We start from the raw sequence: 17,924 nt of genomic DNA, 5'->3' as shown, positions 1-17,924 counted from the left end.
AGTTCAATAGTTTATACTAGTGGCACTATATTCTGTTGAATTTTAGCTTCAGCTGAGATTTCAAATACCATTGATATTGTCTTAAATATTACAATACTGGGCAATATTTCCACAGAAACTTAGTATACACAAAAGAGAACAGAGCTAAAGCTCTGAGGTAAAATTCACCAGGAAATGAAGAACATATATATCAACGGAAGAATGACAGCAGTTCCTCTAAACGGGAACATGTCCATATGTAGCTGTGTTTTGTTTTGTCATTACAGTGCAAAAAGATTACCTGTTACAAGCCATGTAACACAAATGAAGTCAGTTTAAATGTCCTGAAATAGACTGAGTGTAACAGGATCAAAGCTTGAAAGCAGCTGACATAACCTAGTCCTGTATTATCAAAGATTTTAATTAATTTAGGGACATCTGCTGAAGAGAAGGTATTTAAATTTCAGAGATACGTAATACAATTAAGGGAACACTATTAAGTTAGAACTACACGTAAATGTTTTGTGGCATACCCCTCCCATCTGAAAATTGCTGAATTTATAAACATGATGCCACACAACTTGCTGCCAATGTGTAAAAGTGACCCAGAACATGTAAACATTCTAAATATGAAGAATATGATTTTATCAACTAATGTCAATATAAAAAGAATTGTGCACATTTAGCTATTAATAAACGAATAAAAATTTTAACAGTTTATAGCTCCTAAACTGAAGAAATACAGAATCGAAGTACAATGTAAAATAATCAATGAAAGAAGCGGACAAAAAAATACCCAAAACTTCTATCAACAAGTATATATCATAAAATAGTTCCATGCCAGCCTGGTACAAAGCTAGCCCATTATGAAAATCAGAGGGCTAGAAAAGGGCCTTGTTATATATATATCTTGCTAAACATACAGATGTGAAGCAATCATTATTCCCTCTTCCATACATTTTGAAGGAAATCTCCTTAACTTAAACAGCCATAAGTTAACATACTTGAATAAACATTGTTTCACATGGTAATATTTTTAAGAGTAAACAGAAATTTCTCATGTCCAGATTTATTAACATCTACAACCTTGTATAATCACATCTCTTTTTAGAACCAGGGATGTTCAACTTCAGATACTTGGACTACTCAATTACTCCATACCTCCTCAGCTTCTCCCTTTCTTCTCTCTCCCTTTCTTCTCTTCTTTTCAGGCGTTCCTGGTTTCTTTTCTCCTGCTTCTCAGCTACAACTCTCTTAAAAAACAATGACAGTTCAAATAATACTAAATGAGAAGCATTATTTACTGGGCCCATTCTTAGTGAGCATTATCCTAAACTTTACCATATCTAACATTAAAAAGTTTTTAATAAGAATTCATTTTGAAGATTTGTCAGGTATAATCATTAAGCTTACAAGTCTGGTTTCCAAACTCTTTCCCCCCTTCCATATAAAATTTCATGTTTCTCCATGACTTCTTAATATTTCAAAGTCACTTTCACGAGATTTTTCTCCTCTTAACGTCTTCTGAACTCTAAACTCTTTAAAGATTTCCAATATAGAAATGTCTTCTGTTGACTTCTAGTTACAATCCTGAGGCTGCTGCTTTTAAAAAGTACCAGTGAAATGCTAAACAGTTCTGTTGCTAGGTCTATATTTGCAAAGGTTCCCAATTAGGTACCATTTTTGAGTTTTAACTTCAATCCAAACAATCATTTGCTATAGTGAAACTCTCTTTGTAATTTCAAAAACTTTACCCAAGGTCATCCTAGCTACTCCAAATACTGAGACGAGCTCACAGTTAACTACAAATATGGAGACGTGTCTAGGTGATTCTGATTCCACATTATTTTAAATGTCAAACTATGGATCCTGGGTTAATTTCAGTGATAACTGCACAAAAAGTCACTCCCCAGTGTTTCCCATCTTTCAGACAGTCCTCAGTTCATGACAAAATGCTACAGTGCCACCATTTTTTTAAAAAACTAGCCACATCAGATTGTTGAAAAGTAAATTGATCCTTTCCATTGACTCTGCTTATGTTCACCTCTTTAGAAATAACCTTTTTTTTGTTTGCTTATCTTCTCAGAACTCAGCAGACGAGTAAGAGCTGTGTTGCCTTTCTCACAACAGCCTATATATTTAATCGACAGTGATTGTCCTTTTTAAAAAATTGGTTTCTAAGTCCTTTCTGAAATGGGGGCAAAAGCATAAAACTAGAGGTCCTACCAGTTTGCTATTTAGTGAACTGCAAAATATTTCAAATAAATATTGGATCATTTTTTCAATCTTCCTTTAAAGTAAACATCATACTAAATTACTATTCGTTTTATTAAAAAAAGAAAGTATCACTGGAAATTTTAGGCATTATTTTAGAACCCAGTTTGCAAGGTTCCTCCCTAATTCAACATCGTATCCAAGACAAAATAGTACTTCCTCCCAGAGTAAGAGGATTTTTAAAGTCTGTTTCTCAGATATCATCCATTAAACAAGCTGGTATTTCCATTTACAATCCTACACTATTCAGTATGAATTGTTAACAGAATCACAGTTAAGAATAGTCTTGGAAAAAAAAAAAAGAATAGTCTTGAATCACAATCAAGAATACTACACAAAAAGACAACTTACACAGATCAAAAGAATGAGTGGCTATACTGGATGAAGTGAGGGATATTAATTTACCAATGTACCTTTAATTCTTCAAGCTTCTCTCTTATTTCAATAAATCCCAGGTGCAGTTTACCCCCAAAATGATCAGCCAGTCGTCTGTCATTATCATGAAGACCTAAATAGGCAGAGCAAACTTCACAGACTCGAAGTTTCTGCTGCTGGAAACTGGAAGCTGGCATAGAATTCCGATAAACTTCCTAAACAAAAGTGACAGAAACAATGTTCATATAAACTGCATTAAAATCATACAATTACACAAAATACACTATGTTTATACCAAAAATGTTTCTAATGAACACACAAAAGCATGACTATTTTGTCACGAATATTACAGATTCCCCATTACCCCAATCCTCTGTCCTCGGGACTTCTCCATTGGAAATGAAAGATCAGAGCCTCTTTTGTCAAGAAATACCATAACAGTAACATGATACAACTTTCTTAAAAGGCTTTCTCAATGTTCTGTTTCCTATAATTTTCGTTAAAAATGAGATGTAGCAACCCCAAAAGTATACATCAGTGAAGGATCAAGGAAGCAGCAGTTGCTCATGCTTTGGGAGAAGGACTGCATGTCTTCCATACTATTACAGCTTCCTTCCACTGCCTTCCTGCCCACATATCATTTCCCCCCTATGTAAATGCAGACAGGGCGTACAAATGATAAGACTTCCCATCAAACAGAGTAGCTCTAAAGACAAAGATGAAAGGTGTCTTATGGAGATTAAGATGTCTTGTACTCAAATCATTTTATTTATATTAAGTTCATTAATGAAATAATAATTATTAGTGGATTTGCGTATCCACTCTACTCTTTTTCCTTATTAACAGGATTCTGATTTTTGTTTGAGGCAGCAGCATGGCCAGCTAAAAACATTACATTTCCAAGCTTCCATGTAGCTTTTGCTAAGGAGATATAAGTGGACACTGCTTGACAGAATCTACAGGAAAGTTCTTTAAAAAGGAGTCAACAGATTCAGACGAAAATCATCAACAGCTGCTATAACCTGTGGATCAAGAAGCAATGGAAAACAGAATACTTACAATGTCAATACCAAGACACTTACTAATTACAAAAGGGAAACACAGTAACTTCACAGTGGAAAAATAGGTAACATCACCAGAAATGAACAAACCACTAACACATGCCTTTTGATAAGGCTGTAGCATTATTTCAGTGGTATTCCTCTCAAAAATCTAATGAGAGAGAAATATTAGACAAATCCAAAGTGAAGGACATTTTACAGAATAACTAGCCTATACTTTTCAAAACTGTCAAGATCATGTAAAACAAAGACTGAGGTACCAGATTATATTAGACTCTAGAGAAACATAACTAAATGCAATACGTGATCCTGGACTGGATCTTAAACAAAAAAAATTTTCTTTTCTCAAAACGAACATTATTGGGACAACTGGCAAAAACTGAACAAAGTCTTCAGATTAATTAATAGTACTGTATCAATGTTACTTCTTAATTCAGATAACTGTACTGTGGTTACATAATAAAATATCCTTGTTTTTAAGAAATACACATTGAAGTATCTAGGGATAAAGAGGCAGCATATTTATAACTTATTGTCAAACTGTTAAAATATACACACACACTCATGTAGGAAGGAAATGATAAAGCAAATGTGGTAAAATGTTGAAGAGTCTGGGTGAAGGACATAGGGGAATTCTTCACACGATGTGTTAACTTTTCTTAAAATATTTCAAAATAAAAAAATTTTAAAAAGGAAAACTGAAAACACAACACACAAGACGAGTCAACTCAACTTTTGTGCCTTGTCATTCCTCCTCTTTCTACTTACGCATAGAGGAAAGGCTTTAGGCTTAGTGGCCATAGTGCTACCACAAACTGATAAGCATAAAGATGAATCCACATAGTAAGGGTGGCTGCACTTAAAGTTAGAAGTAGCTTGTATGCTAGATGGCATCATGGAGCTACTGTACCAGCCCCAGGCTTCCTAACCTCAAGTATTTATTAAATGAGAAAAACAAAACCCTTCTTTGGTTCAGTCATTGTAAGTTAAGTTTCCTATTACGTACAGTTGAACACAATCTATAATAGGAAAGTAAACATTTTAATGCACTGTCCTAAGTAAAAATCAACTGATAATACATAACAGGCTAACAATATTGAGCTACTGGGTAATACTAGTAAATCACCAAGTATATATATATATGAAATTTTATGAAAACTCCAATATATGGAAGGAAAGTAATAATGATTGCTGGCTTCATTACCCAAGAGTCTTCTGGGGAAATAAACTAGCTATAAAATACTTTGTGCATTTTAAAATTCATAGTATTTATTTTCTGGATTGATATTAACTACATTTCAAGAAATCCTAATATTAAGACATTAAAACTATCTAGAATGGCTACTTGGTATATCTTTTCCCAGCCTAGAACCTTTACTCTGTGTCTTTGTATTTAGAGTGGGTTTCTTGTAGCTAGTATATAGCTAAGTCTTGTGGGGGTTTTTTGTTGTTGTTTTGTTTTGTTTTAAATCTAGTCTCACAATCTCTGCTTTTTTTTTTTTTTTTTTGCGGTACGCGGGCCTCTCCCGTTGCGGAGCACAGGCTCCTCTGGACGCGCAGGCTCAGCGGCCATGGCTCACGGGTCCAGCCGCTCCGCGGCATGTGGGATCCTCCCGGACCAGGGCGCGAACCCGCGTCCCCTGCATCGGCAGGCGGACTCCCAACCACTGCGCCACCAGGGAAGCCCAATCTCTGCTTTTTAATTGGATTGTTGAGACCATTTACATTTAATGTAATTATTGGTACACTGGGTTTAAGTCTACCATCCCACTATTTATTTTCTATATGTCCAATCTGTTGTTTGTTCCTTTTCTCCTGCCTTTCTTTTGGATTAAGTATTTTTTAGGATTCCATTTTATTGCTACTATTAGTTATAACTCTTTTCTCCCCTCCAGTGGTTTCTCTAGGGTTTATAGTACACAACTTAACTTATGAAGAAAGCTGGAGAGTCTTTTATTAACGTAAGATAAAGGAGATTTCAAAACAAGGGACATTAACAGGGACAGAGAAGGACATGTCAAAATAATGAAGGGTTAAATTAATCAAAAGATACAACACTCCTAAATGTCTATTAGCCTAATAACAGAGCTTCAAAATAAAACAAAAACTGACAAAATGAAAAGCATAAATAAACAAATCCACAACTATAGAGACTTCAACGCTCCTCTCATAGGCAGAAAACTCAATAGGATACAGAAGACTTGAAAAAATCTATTAACTACCTTGACTCAATTGACATTTATAGAACACTCCATTTAACACAGCAGAATATCATTCTTCTCAAGTACAGATGGAAAGTTCACCAAGACAGACCATATGCAGGGCCACAAAACAAGTATTGACATATTTAAGAAAACTGAAATCACACACATGTTCTCTGACCACAACAGAATTGAATTAAAATTAACAGAAAAAATCTGAAAAGAACAAACAAAAAACAAATCCAAATATGTAAAAACTAAACACATGCCTTCAAAACCCACAAGTTAAAAAAGAAATCACAAAGCAATATTAGCAAATATTTAGAAATGAATGAAAATAAAAACACAATCTATGAAAATCTGTTTCATACCTTCTAAGCTACCATCGTGCTTAGAAGAAAACTTACAGCATTAAATGGTCTAAAATCAATGATCTAAGGGGTGTGGGGAGGGAGGATTGGGAGCTTGGGATTAGCAGGTGCAAACTAGTATACATAGGATGCATAAACAACAAGGTCCTACTGTAGAGCACAGGGAACTGTATTCAATATCCTGTGATAAAACAGAATAGAAAACAATACATATGTATAACTGAGTCACTTTGCTACAGAGCAGAAATTAACACATTGTAAATAAACTATACTTCAATAAAATTAAAAAATAAACCAATTATCTGAGCTTCTGCCTTAAAAGGCTAGATAGTAAGAAAAAATTAAACCCAGGTGTGATACAGTTAGGAACAATGGAGACTATGGTAAAGAGGAGAGTACACTTTCATCCAAAGGCATTCGATTTTCTAAAAAATATCAGGGGGACCAAACAAAATAGAACTTTGTCTGCAGGATATCAGATTTTGATCTGTGCTGTGGAGGAAGAATGAGAGGAGGCTCCCAATGTGTTAGCAGACTGTACTAAGTAAGAAGGGAGAATACTATAGTTGCATGGGCCATGGAGTAGGGGGTAGGGTATCATAGTGACCATGTATATGAAGACTGCACGTGTGTGGATTGTGTGTGAGACTGTTGTGTATGACTAGCTAGTTTAGTTAATTTCATTTACTAGTTATAAATTTCAATAGGATCAATGACTCTAAATTCCAAAACCACCACTAATTTTGATATACAACCCATTAGTATGATACAAACTAGTTAAATATTTTTAAACTGGTTTAAATTTCCTTTAATAGTAGAAATAGTAGAAATTTTTCAATAATTTCTAGTCAAATATATGTTCTTTAGAAGTACAGACACTAAGGCTCTATAAACTACCATAAAGAATTTAGTTACCTCTGCTTCTCTTTTCTTTGCCCGTGCTTTCTCTACTTCATCCATTACTTTCTGGGATTCCTCCACATTCCCTTCAGCTCCTAGCTGTTCCACCTTAGCCAACAATTTACCGATTTCTTCATTTAACTCATGAACACGTTCTGCCTGGAGAGAATCAGAAAAGATCATGAATACAAAGCAGAATGTACCAAAGTTCAAAATATTGTATAAAAAGACATAAATTATCTAAGGCAATATGAGTATAACTAATGCTTTCTGAGCGTATCATAAATGAACTGGTGGGACATCAAGATGTTTTGAGCCTGCCTGCCTTTACTTCAGTGAATTCAGGGGTACAACTGATCTCAATGTAACTATTACTTCTCAACCTCTGCTCCGGCAGTGCATTCCAAGTATAAAATACATTTTTGTACACAATTTGGCTCTCTGTACCTTTCCAAACTATCTCTTTCTGTTCTCCAACTTCACAACAAATCTACACTTATAGTTTCCCAAACTTACCCTGTTGTTTTCTTCCTCTGTGACTTTGCACGTACTGCTCCCTCTTCCTGCGATGTCGTCCATTATTACCTCCCTTACCTGCCTAGTGTATGTCTGTCTATTCAGTAAGATTCAACTCAAGAGTCTATTATGTGAAGCACTGGTGAACAATCAATCACCACACCTTACCCTCACTTAAGACACTTAAGCAGAGAGGGCAATACCCTCCTTTGTGCATCTTTGTATCTTCTATGACCATTACTTTTATATATATCACACCACTTTAAAGACATCTATATACCATTTTTGTATTTCCAATGCCCAAGAAATAGCATACGCTCAAACATGAGTAAAAGAAATGAACTGGAGGATGTTCTTTAAAGCAAAGATATGGCTTTAGAGTCCAACTGCCAAACCAATTGACAGCCATGCAATTTTGGCCATATTACGTAACCTGAATCTACTTCCTCATCTGAGAAGTACGGATAATCTCACAAAGTTGTGAGAAACGAGAAAACCTGCCTGTACATGCACGCAGCACGTTACTGATATTCAGTAGACAAGCATGGCACCCTTCTCTCTTAGTCCATGTCTTTCCATTAGGATTAATTCTTGCCTTGCGTTTTGATATGCCTCCTCCTCACCACCACCATCATCGTGGGAATCTAGTTCATTCTTATTGTTTTAACAGCATATGATAACATAAACACAGTCTTTACTTTGGCTACAAAATAAGTACTCAGCCTGTGTGGCCAATAATATTAGTAAAGAAGTTTTTGTTTTCGCCTTTGGCTGCACTGGGTCTTAGTTGTGGAGTGCGGGCTCAGTCATTGCAGCGCGTGGGCTTAGTTGCCCCATGGCATGTGGGATCTTAGTTCCCTCACCAGGGATCAAACCCGTGCCCCCTGCATTGGAAGAAGGATTCTTAACCACTGGACTACCAGGCAAGTTCTGCAAAGAAGGTTTTGATTTGAAATGGACATCCAGTCCCAACAAAGTAGTGTGCCAGTAATCTTTCCTTCTTAAATTTACCTCAATCCAATATATTTGTCCCTCAAAGAAATCCCCAACTCTGTTATCATTATCCTACCACTTTTAACAAAATGTTATCTTCTGTAAATACCTGCCACAGAATGACTGCATTAACGACCCAAACTCTTCACCCTTCCTGCATCTGTGCCCTTTGCTACGTAACTAAGTACCATCATAACGCTGACTCTGAACCTGGCCATGTACCTGGCTTTGGTTAACAGGACGGTAGCAGATATGACATAGGGGAAGGCTTAAAAAATGCTTGTATGACTGGGCTTGATACTTTTGCACCTCTGCTACCACCATGGGAACATGGCCAGGCTAGCCTTCTAGGCCATAGTTCAGCAGCCTCCAGCCGACTGGAAGACATGTGAGTGAGCCCAGCTGAGACAGGAATGACTACCCAGTCAAGTTCAGCCTAAGTCACTGATTATAGACTCATGGGCTACATAAATATTTAATGTTTTAAGTTTTGAGGTAGTCTGTTAAACAGCATTTTTGTGGTGATATATAACCAATACAATACTGTATAAATCAATATAGCTGGGGTCTAGCCAACACCTGTGGATCTCTTTCAACCATGAGAAATGAGATTCCTTGTACTTTAGGATACCCATCTTTACAGTCCCCATCTTAAGGGAACTTTCCAGAAAAAGTTGGTTAAAGGTAACCCTCTCCTCAAACAAAGGAATCCATTTCCCTTTGTACACACATATATGAGCACTATATTTAATCACGTCACCTAAACTCTACTGAGTAACTTTGTCTCCATTCTGCGTTTTCATAAAATGTGCCAGACTATACTGAATAAAGTAGTAGTCAAACCAACAAAAGTCAATATGTGGACTTTGAATTCTGATTCAACAAACCAACTCTACACAGGAAAAATGAACACATTCTGGATATTGGATAATTTTTAAAAATTGTTACCTTTATGGATGTAATTTTGTGGTTATGTTTAAGAGGTGAAATGATATGACGTCTAGAATTTGCTTTTAAAATAATGAAACAATAGCACAAGACTGATGGCTTCGATCCATTGGGGTTCACTGTACTTTTCTATTTACTTCTTGCATATAAGTAGTCAACAAAACATTTTTAAAAGGTAGTGAGTAGAGTAGAACATCTGAAGAATACTCAAAACTCAACATTAAAAATATGAGCAATCCATTTGGAAAATGGGCATAAGACATATACAAACATTTCACTGAAGAGGTTATACAAAAGAGGTTATACAGTTGGCAAATAAGCACGTGAAAAAAATGTTCAGCATCAGTAGTCATTAGGGAAATGCAAACTGAAACTGCAGTGAGATATCACCACACACCTTTCAGAATGATTAAAATGAAACACAGTGGCACTTCCCTGGCGGTCCAGTGGTTAAGACTCCACACTCCCAATGCAGGGGGCACAGGTTTGATCCCTGGTCGGGGAACTAAAATCCCACATGCCACACCGCACGGCCAAAAAAAAAAAAGAGAAGAAAGAAACATAGTGACACCATCAAACGCTGGCATGATGTGGAGAAGCTGGGTCACTAACACTGCTGGCAGCAATGTAAAATGGTGCAGCCACTCTAGAAAACAGTTTGGCACTTGCTTTCAAAACTAAAAATATATTTACTAAATGATCCAATAACTGTATCCTTGGGCATTTATCCCACAGAAATGAAAACGTATGTCCACACAAAAATCTGTACGTAAAGATTTACTGCAGCTTTATTGGTATTAGCCAATAACCGCAATGTCCTTCCCAAATGTCCTTCAATATATGAATGGTTAACCTGTGGTATATACATACCATGGAATACTCGAAAATAAAAAGGAATGAACTACTGATGAACAACCTGTATGAATAGTAAGGAAGTTGTGTTGAGTGAAAAAAGCCAGTCTCAAAAGGATACATACTCCATGATTCCACTTACATAATATTCAATGATATTACATAATTATAGAGATGGAAAATACATTAGTGGTGGCCAGGGCCTAGTGGGGAATGGGTGTGGCTCTAAAGGGGTAACACAAGGGAGTATGTGGTGATGCTACACAGTTAAGTAACTTAATTATGGTGGTAGTTACCCAAGGAACACGTGATGAAACTGCACAGAGCTATACACACATATGCCTAACTGGTGAAATCTGAATTAAATGTAAGGATTGGCCCAATACCAATTTATTGGCTTATGATACTGTACTGTAGTTGTGTAAGATGTTAACCTAGGGGAGGCTAAAGGAAGAGTATGTAAAATTTCCCTATATATGTCTTTGCAATCTCCTATGGATGTAATTATTTCAAAATAAAAAGTTAAAACAAAAGTAGTGAGGTAGAACTATACTTTGTATTAATGAAATGATTGAAAATCTTACCTTTGCTGCAACTTCAGCACTGATCTCTTCCTGAGTTTCTGCTAATCGTTTCTTAGCCACTTCTGTTCTTCGATCACAGTCTGCAATGAATGACTGCAGATGATCCATAGCCTACAGTTTAATTAAAAGACAATTACTGCAAGAGAAATCATCTTATTCATGAATATCTTTACTCACAAATTACACTATTATTTAACATGCCACCATGGGAATAAAAAAATAAAACTGGGTTCAGTTACAAATTGAAAACCTATTCATCATCTATCAAATTGACAAAGAATAGACATAAATAATTCCCAGGAAAGGTAAGGCTATAAGGAAACTGCCACTCTCACGCTCTGCTGAAGGAAGCACAAACTAGCACAGCCTTTATAAAAAGGCACCATGGTAATCCTTATCAAAAGCTTTAAAAATGACCCCTGACTTAGTAATTTTACTTCTAGAAATCTGTTTTAAAGAAAGTAATCAGGGCTTCCCTGGTGGCGCAGTGGTTGAGAATCTGCCCGCCAATGCAGGGGACACGGGTTGGAGCCCTGGTCTGGGAGGATCCCACATGCCGCGGAGCAACTAGCCCCGTGAGCCATGGCCGCTGAGCCTGCGCGTCCGGAGCCTGTGCTCCGCAACGGGAGAGGCCGCGATAGTGAGAGGCCCGCGCACTGCAATGAAGAGTGGCCCCCGCTTGCCACAACTAGAGAAAGCCCTCGCACAGAAACGAAGACCCAACACAGCCATAAATAAATATAAATAAATAAAATTTAAAAAAAAAAGGAAGTTATCAGAGGTATATGGAGGAATTAATATTCAAAGATGTTCTTCACAGTGTTATTTTTAATGGTGAAAAGTTGTAAATACCCTAAATATCCAGGTAACACTTGGAAAATTTAATCCTCAGCCATTTAAAAAAGGTGTTAGTAGAACACGTTAAGGATATAAGAAAATGGTCATGATTTATTTGTAAATAAAAAGTTACAAAACGTTAAATGCAGCAAGATCTCATTTTTGTAAAATAAAGTAGCATAGAAAAAATGGAAGAGCATACATTAAATGTTAACAGTAATTATTTCTGAATATACGGATAATTTTTAATAATCTGTTTTCATGTGCTTTTCAAATTTTTCACAATGAAAATGTTACAATCAGAAAAACTTGCCCTTTTCTCAAAGAATAAACCACTGAGAATTTTAGAAGTGTCTACACTGCAAAAATCCAGGTCAATATTTATATAAAAGACACTCATCGGGCATGTATTAATATATCTATAATTAAATAATTCATTTAAAAGTAAACTTTAAAGATTTATTCCCAAACCAACCGATTTAGACTTTCATATCTTACTGTAGAGAAATACAACTAATTCAAAACACAAATGTTTAAAAATAAAAATTTATTCAACACATATCAAATTCTAAAAATGGTTGATTAACCCATGAATTTCATGAAAATGCAAAATAAAACCTTTTATCTGTGATGAGAAACAAACAACTATTTAATTCTTTTAGTTTAAATTTTATCTTTAAAAAAAGATGAACTAATCCATAAATAGTGCTGGGTCAACTAAGCAGCTATCTGGAAAAAGGGAGATCTATACCTCAATTCCTTATAACAGAATAAATTTAAGTTGGATCACAGATTTAAATATATAAAACAAAGCCATAAAAATTCCAGAAGAAATCATGAGATAGAATTCTCATCACATCAGGATAGGGAAGGCCTTTTGAATTAATCGAATAGATTTTTAAAAGATTAATAAGTTGGACAACTATACAAACATTTTGCAAGACTCACAACTACCAAAAAAGAAATAGGAAAAAATTGCAATGTATTATCTGATAAAAGGGACTAATTTTCGTTATCTGTAAAGAGTCAGTGCAAATCAATTAGAAAAATACTAACATCCAAGATTAGCAAATAGCACCCACCCCCTGCAAAATGTACACTGACAGTTCAATGAAAGGGAAATAAAAACAGATCTTAAATCTATAAAATTTTTTCAAACTCACTCATAAGAGAAATGCCAATTAAAATTACACTATATTTCACATTTCATCTATCAAAGCTACATAGAAATCTTGACAGCACACTATGTGGCCTATGGGAAATAGATAATTTCATACATACTGGTGGGAGTATAAATTGATAATTCTCATGGAGGGCAACCAGGCAAAACTGGCCTTTGACTCAGTTATTCTGTTTCTAGAAATTTAATCTGTAGATACTTGATATGTAAAAACAATGTATTACCATACCATAAGAGAAAAAGATTGAAAACACCACACCCCTACATCTACATGGTGAATTTCTGCTGTATTTTATGCCCAGTGTAGATTAAATCATAACACAATCACTTTAAGGTGTTTCCCTGACTGCTCCAGCCCCATATTAAATTATGTTTACATTGATGACTTCACTTCCATTAGCAGAAATTCCTGGAAGTTCAAAAAAGTAGATCGGGGGGCGGGGGGGCCCTACTTACTACTTTATCTCCCAAACCAAATGAAACATCTACTACCTCACTGATAAAACATAAAAGGTTTATGGTCATCGGTATTGTTGTACGTAATGCTGATTGGTACGTTTTCTATTAAAAAAAAAAGTCCCAATTATTCTCAGGTTTGTATAAAAAAAAAAGTCAAGAGTTTGAGCCCTTTAGATACCTAAATTGTACCTTCTATTTCCTCTAATATTTCTTCTATTAGTTTTACATAAAAAGCAACATTGTCCTTAATATCCTCCCTCTCTCTACATATATATTTACAAATACAAAAATAAATACGAATAAAAATTCAGTAATTAAAGGGCTTTATATACACTAGAAATTAGTTGTTTACATTTGCTTAAGATGGTATTTCCTTAATCACAACCATCTTAATTGGGAAGAATATGCTTAATTTTCAAAAGAATATATGACGTGCACAACTTTCACACATTTTCTTAAAATACCCAGTTTCACCTATTTTTAAAAACTATTGTTAGTCAAGAAAGTACATAATCTTAATTTAGTACTACCCTTCATATAATCACAAAAAAGATAATTTGCTAAGAGCCTTTTCCCATTAAGAGATATGAATCCATATTCAAAATATTTTACTGCAAAAGATAATCTAACTTGAAGCAAAATGACATACATCGAGTTCAAAGAAAAAATCTTGTTCTTTGGATGCAATTTCATAATCTGCTCTTAAAGCCAGGTCATGGACTTTCAGACATTCTCCAAGATCCATTCTCTGGGTGGGGGGAGAAAAAAGACATATATTATTAAAACAGAAAATATACTTTTTCAAAAATTCATTAACAACCACAATTCTCTTCAGAATAATGATTAAGTCATACAGATGTTTATTTATGGACTTTCAAATTACAAAATTTCACAGACAGGTATAAAACTTGGTGCCTGCATGGAATAACCCGCATGAATTCTGTCTACCAACAGATGGGAACCATGATCACTTGTGTACTTAAGAACACATGGACAAGGAAAAGCCTGTCAGAATCTGAGAAGAACTTCTAGCTTTTATCTCAAAACATATTTCACTTGGCCCTTTAACACAGAAAGACAAAGTTAATTTAAAATCAAAGTAGAGCTTCCCTGGTGGTGCAGTGGTAAAGAATCTGCCTGCCAATGCAGGGGACACGGGTTCGACCCCTGGTCCGGGATGATCCCACATGCCACGGAGCAACTAAGCCCATGTGCCACAACTACTGACCCTGGGCTCTAGAACCCGCGAGCCACAACTACTGAGCCTGCGGGCCACAACTACTGAAGCCTCCGCACCTAGAGCCCGTGCTCCACAACTAGAGAAGCCACCACAGTGAGAAGCCCACACACCACAATGAAGAGCAGCCCCCGCTCGTCGCAACTAGAGAAAGCCTGTGCGCAGCAACAAAGACCCAACACAGCCAAATATAAATAAATAAAATAAAATAAAATCAGAAGAACGAGCAAATCAAACTGCTGAATTATAGTCAATATTCTTTGAATAACATTCTAATTTTCAAATAAAGATGGAGTCCTCAAACAATAGACTGGTAATCTTGATATAGATTCCAGACAAGACTCCAGGTGAACTAGTAAAGAGATAATTTATTAAAACCCAATATAACTTCACAAAGAATAAGTATCTAGCCCCACTTTGATAAGCATATGTCAGGGAAATAAAATAAATACCAAGTAGATATTTATTTCAATAAGGAATCTACTAGGATCCTTCTACTTGAAATTCCAATTAGATATTATTTACCCAATTAGAGGCTTTTCTCATATCTGAGACAAAAATTTCTAAAATTCTGTCCACTTTTACATGTATCTGGGCAACTGATAAGATCTTTCATGAAATCCTTTTGGAAGCATACTGAACAGAAAAAAATGGGCTAGATGTAAAGATAATTACAGATGTGATTAAAGGTGATCAGAGCAAAGCAGAGATTTTCCAACTAGAGGTATGCCATCCCATCACTGGAATGTCACAGAATCTCTGCAAAGTTGGTGAAAGTAAATACAATGATTCAAAAAGGTATAGTAAATATTCCTTTTGTTTTTGTTACACAAATTATGCACAAAACTACAACAAAACATTGCAGCAGTAAAGTCATCCTTCAACTGACAGCTGAGTACCTAACTTGTGCCAAGCACTATGCCAGGTGCTTGGGACATAGCACCAAGTGACAAAAGATACAGTCTCCAACCTCATGGAGCTGACATTCTAGAAGAGGGGAAGCAAATAATAAACCATACTTGTGCCGCTGAACAAAGTTAAGTGATCTAATAAAACAGTAATGCTCCCATTACTGTGAGAGGCTACTTGGGATGAAGTAGCCAGAGAAGACCTTTCCGAAGAGGATACATTTAAAATGGATCTAAAAAGTGAGAGGAAGCACACTAACCTTAGGAAAAGCCAAGAAAAGAGTGTTCGAGGTTTACAGAAGATTTAGAAAGCAGATCTTTAAGTAAATATATGCCAGCGTTACTCAGAGGGAACTTTCTAGTAGCAGGGAACAGGACTCAAGTATCTACAGCACATAGGTCTGGGCCTTAGCTTTGTATATACTATCTAAAAATGACTTTGCCTATTTGACATGGTTGCCAACCACGTGGACATGTGTATAACAAAGGATATGATTATCAATTCTGTACAATATCCCAAGCTTTTTAAAAGGATGGTGAATTCACTGGATTAAGATTCAAAAATATTGATATACCAGATAAAATTTAGTATGAAGAAATAAATATGAAGTCCTACAGTTACATCTAAGAAGTCCAATTTACAAATAACTAGGTTATGAACAAAAAATCTGACAAACTGAAAAACTTACTAGTCAAAAGTAAGGGTTACAGTGTGGCATGACTGAGATCAATTTATGTGATACAAAATTAACTTACAGAATACAGTATGAGCAAAGTTGAGAAATCTCTTATTGAAGGCTGGTTTTAAAAGCAAACCCCTCTCCTCCAAAACACACACTGTTGTGTGCTAACACATTTCAAAAGTGGTATGAATAGGGCTTCCCTGGTGGCGCAGTGGTTGAGAGTCCGCCTGCCGATGCAGGGGACACGGGTTCGTGCCCCGGTCCAGGAAGATCCCACATGTCGAGCAGCGGCTGGGCCCGTGAGCCATGGCCGCTGAGCCTGCGCTCCACAACGGGAGAAGCCACAATGGTGAGAGGGCCACGTACCGCAAAAAAAAAAAAAAAAAAAAAGTGATATGAATAAACAAGATAAAGTGTCTCAAAACAAAGCTATACAAAACAGCCAGAGAACGGATGTAATTAGCTGGAGAAGAATTAAGATGTGAAAAGTCAACTGAAGAACTTTTCAACATGAAGCAGAAACACAGTGTATTATGGTCCCAAGGGACTCCAGAGAGTTAGACTTTAGTCCTCTCAACATAAGAAAATAACCTTCTAATAATCAGAGCTTTCCAAAGATGGAATAAGCTTTCTTGAGAGCTAGTTGCCAGATAACTGAGAGGTTCAAATACAGTTTAGACAACCATTTCTCTAGGGTAGTGAATAAAGAATTCAACCATCAGATAACTTTTATTCTTTCCTCCAACTCTGAGATCTTATGACTATCTTTAAAAAAAAGTTTCTTAATAAAACTATATTACCTCAGTTCTTAATTATGTAAAGGAATGAATGGGAAAATATAAATAGACAATGTCCTCAAAGTTATCCTTTCGGAAATAATAAGGAATATTCACCACCATTATAAAAGTCCTCATCACACTAATGGTCTAAAGTGTCAGTGTTGCTGAGGATGCTGAGATTTTCCAGGCCCCATTGCTTACTCTCATTCATTAGTCCCTGGATTAACAAACTAAGGAGTTTTCCAGTGATAAGAAACAGCAACTGAAACTGTGTGGAAATTCAAAGCTGCTTATTAGGCAACATTTATTAAGAAAAAACTGCAGAAAAACATTTAACACTCTTTATAAGAAACATGCAGGAGGGCTTCCCTGGTGGTGCAGTGGTTGAGAGTCCGCCTCCCGATGCGGGGGACACGGATTTGTGCCCCCGTCTGGGAGGATCCCATGCGACACGGAGTAGCTGAGCTCATGAGCCATGGCCGCTGAGCCTGTGCGCCCGAAGCCTGTGCTCCGCAACAGGAGAGGCCGCGGCAGTGAGAGGCCCGCGTACCGCAAAAAAAAAACAACGAACAACCATGCAGGAAAATAAGACAGGAATGAAAGAAGTTAATGGCAAAAAGAATGGTGTTACCCCCTTTGTTACACCAGCCTGTTGATTTCTTAATAATAATATCTTAATTAACATTAATCATTTCAACAATCCTATTTGCATATATTTCCACAGCTATAGTTGTTCATGCTATGCTTATTTCATAAAATGTTAAGACGTCATAATTGGAAATGCCTT

General features: G+C 36.1%; 1 protein-coding gene across 8 annotated transcripts in view; it reads right to left on the bottom strand.

The window, feature by feature from the left end:
- LOC132431236 (putative RNA-binding protein Luc7-like 2) overlaps positions 1 to 17,924 on the bottom strand; it is a 70,361-nt gene that overhangs the window by 9,729 nt on the left and 42,708 nt on the right. For 7 of the 8 annotated variants that reach the window (XM_069541025.1, XM_060020975.1, XM_060020974.1 and 4 more), the window contains 5 exons: positions 14,180 to 14,278; positions 11,055 to 11,165; positions 7,177 to 7,320; positions 2,667 to 2,843; positions 1,141 to 1,232 (listed from right to left, as the gene is read on the bottom strand). In XM_069541025.1, the coding sequence (XP_069397126.1) occupies positions 1,141 to 1,232; positions 2,667 to 2,843; positions 7,177 to 7,320; positions 11,055 to 11,165; positions 14,180 to 14,278 (623 nt within the window). Of the gene's footprint in view, positions 1 to 1,140; positions 1,233 to 2,658; positions 2,844 to 7,176; positions 7,321 to 11,054; positions 11,166 to 14,179; positions 14,279 to 17,924 lie in introns of all 8 variants that reach the window. The other variant, XM_060020980.1, reaches the window with a different exon arrangement.

This window comes from Delphinus delphis, chromosome 9, assembly GCF_949987515.2.
Source record: "Delphinus delphis chromosome 9, mDelDel1.2, whole genome shotgun sequence".
Classification (NCBI taxonomy): Eukaryota; Metazoa; Chordata; class Mammalia; order Artiodactyla; family Delphinidae; genus Delphinus; species Delphinus delphis.
Note: the sequence above shows the minus strand (reverse complement) of the source record. Positions and strands in the feature narration are given on the sequence as shown.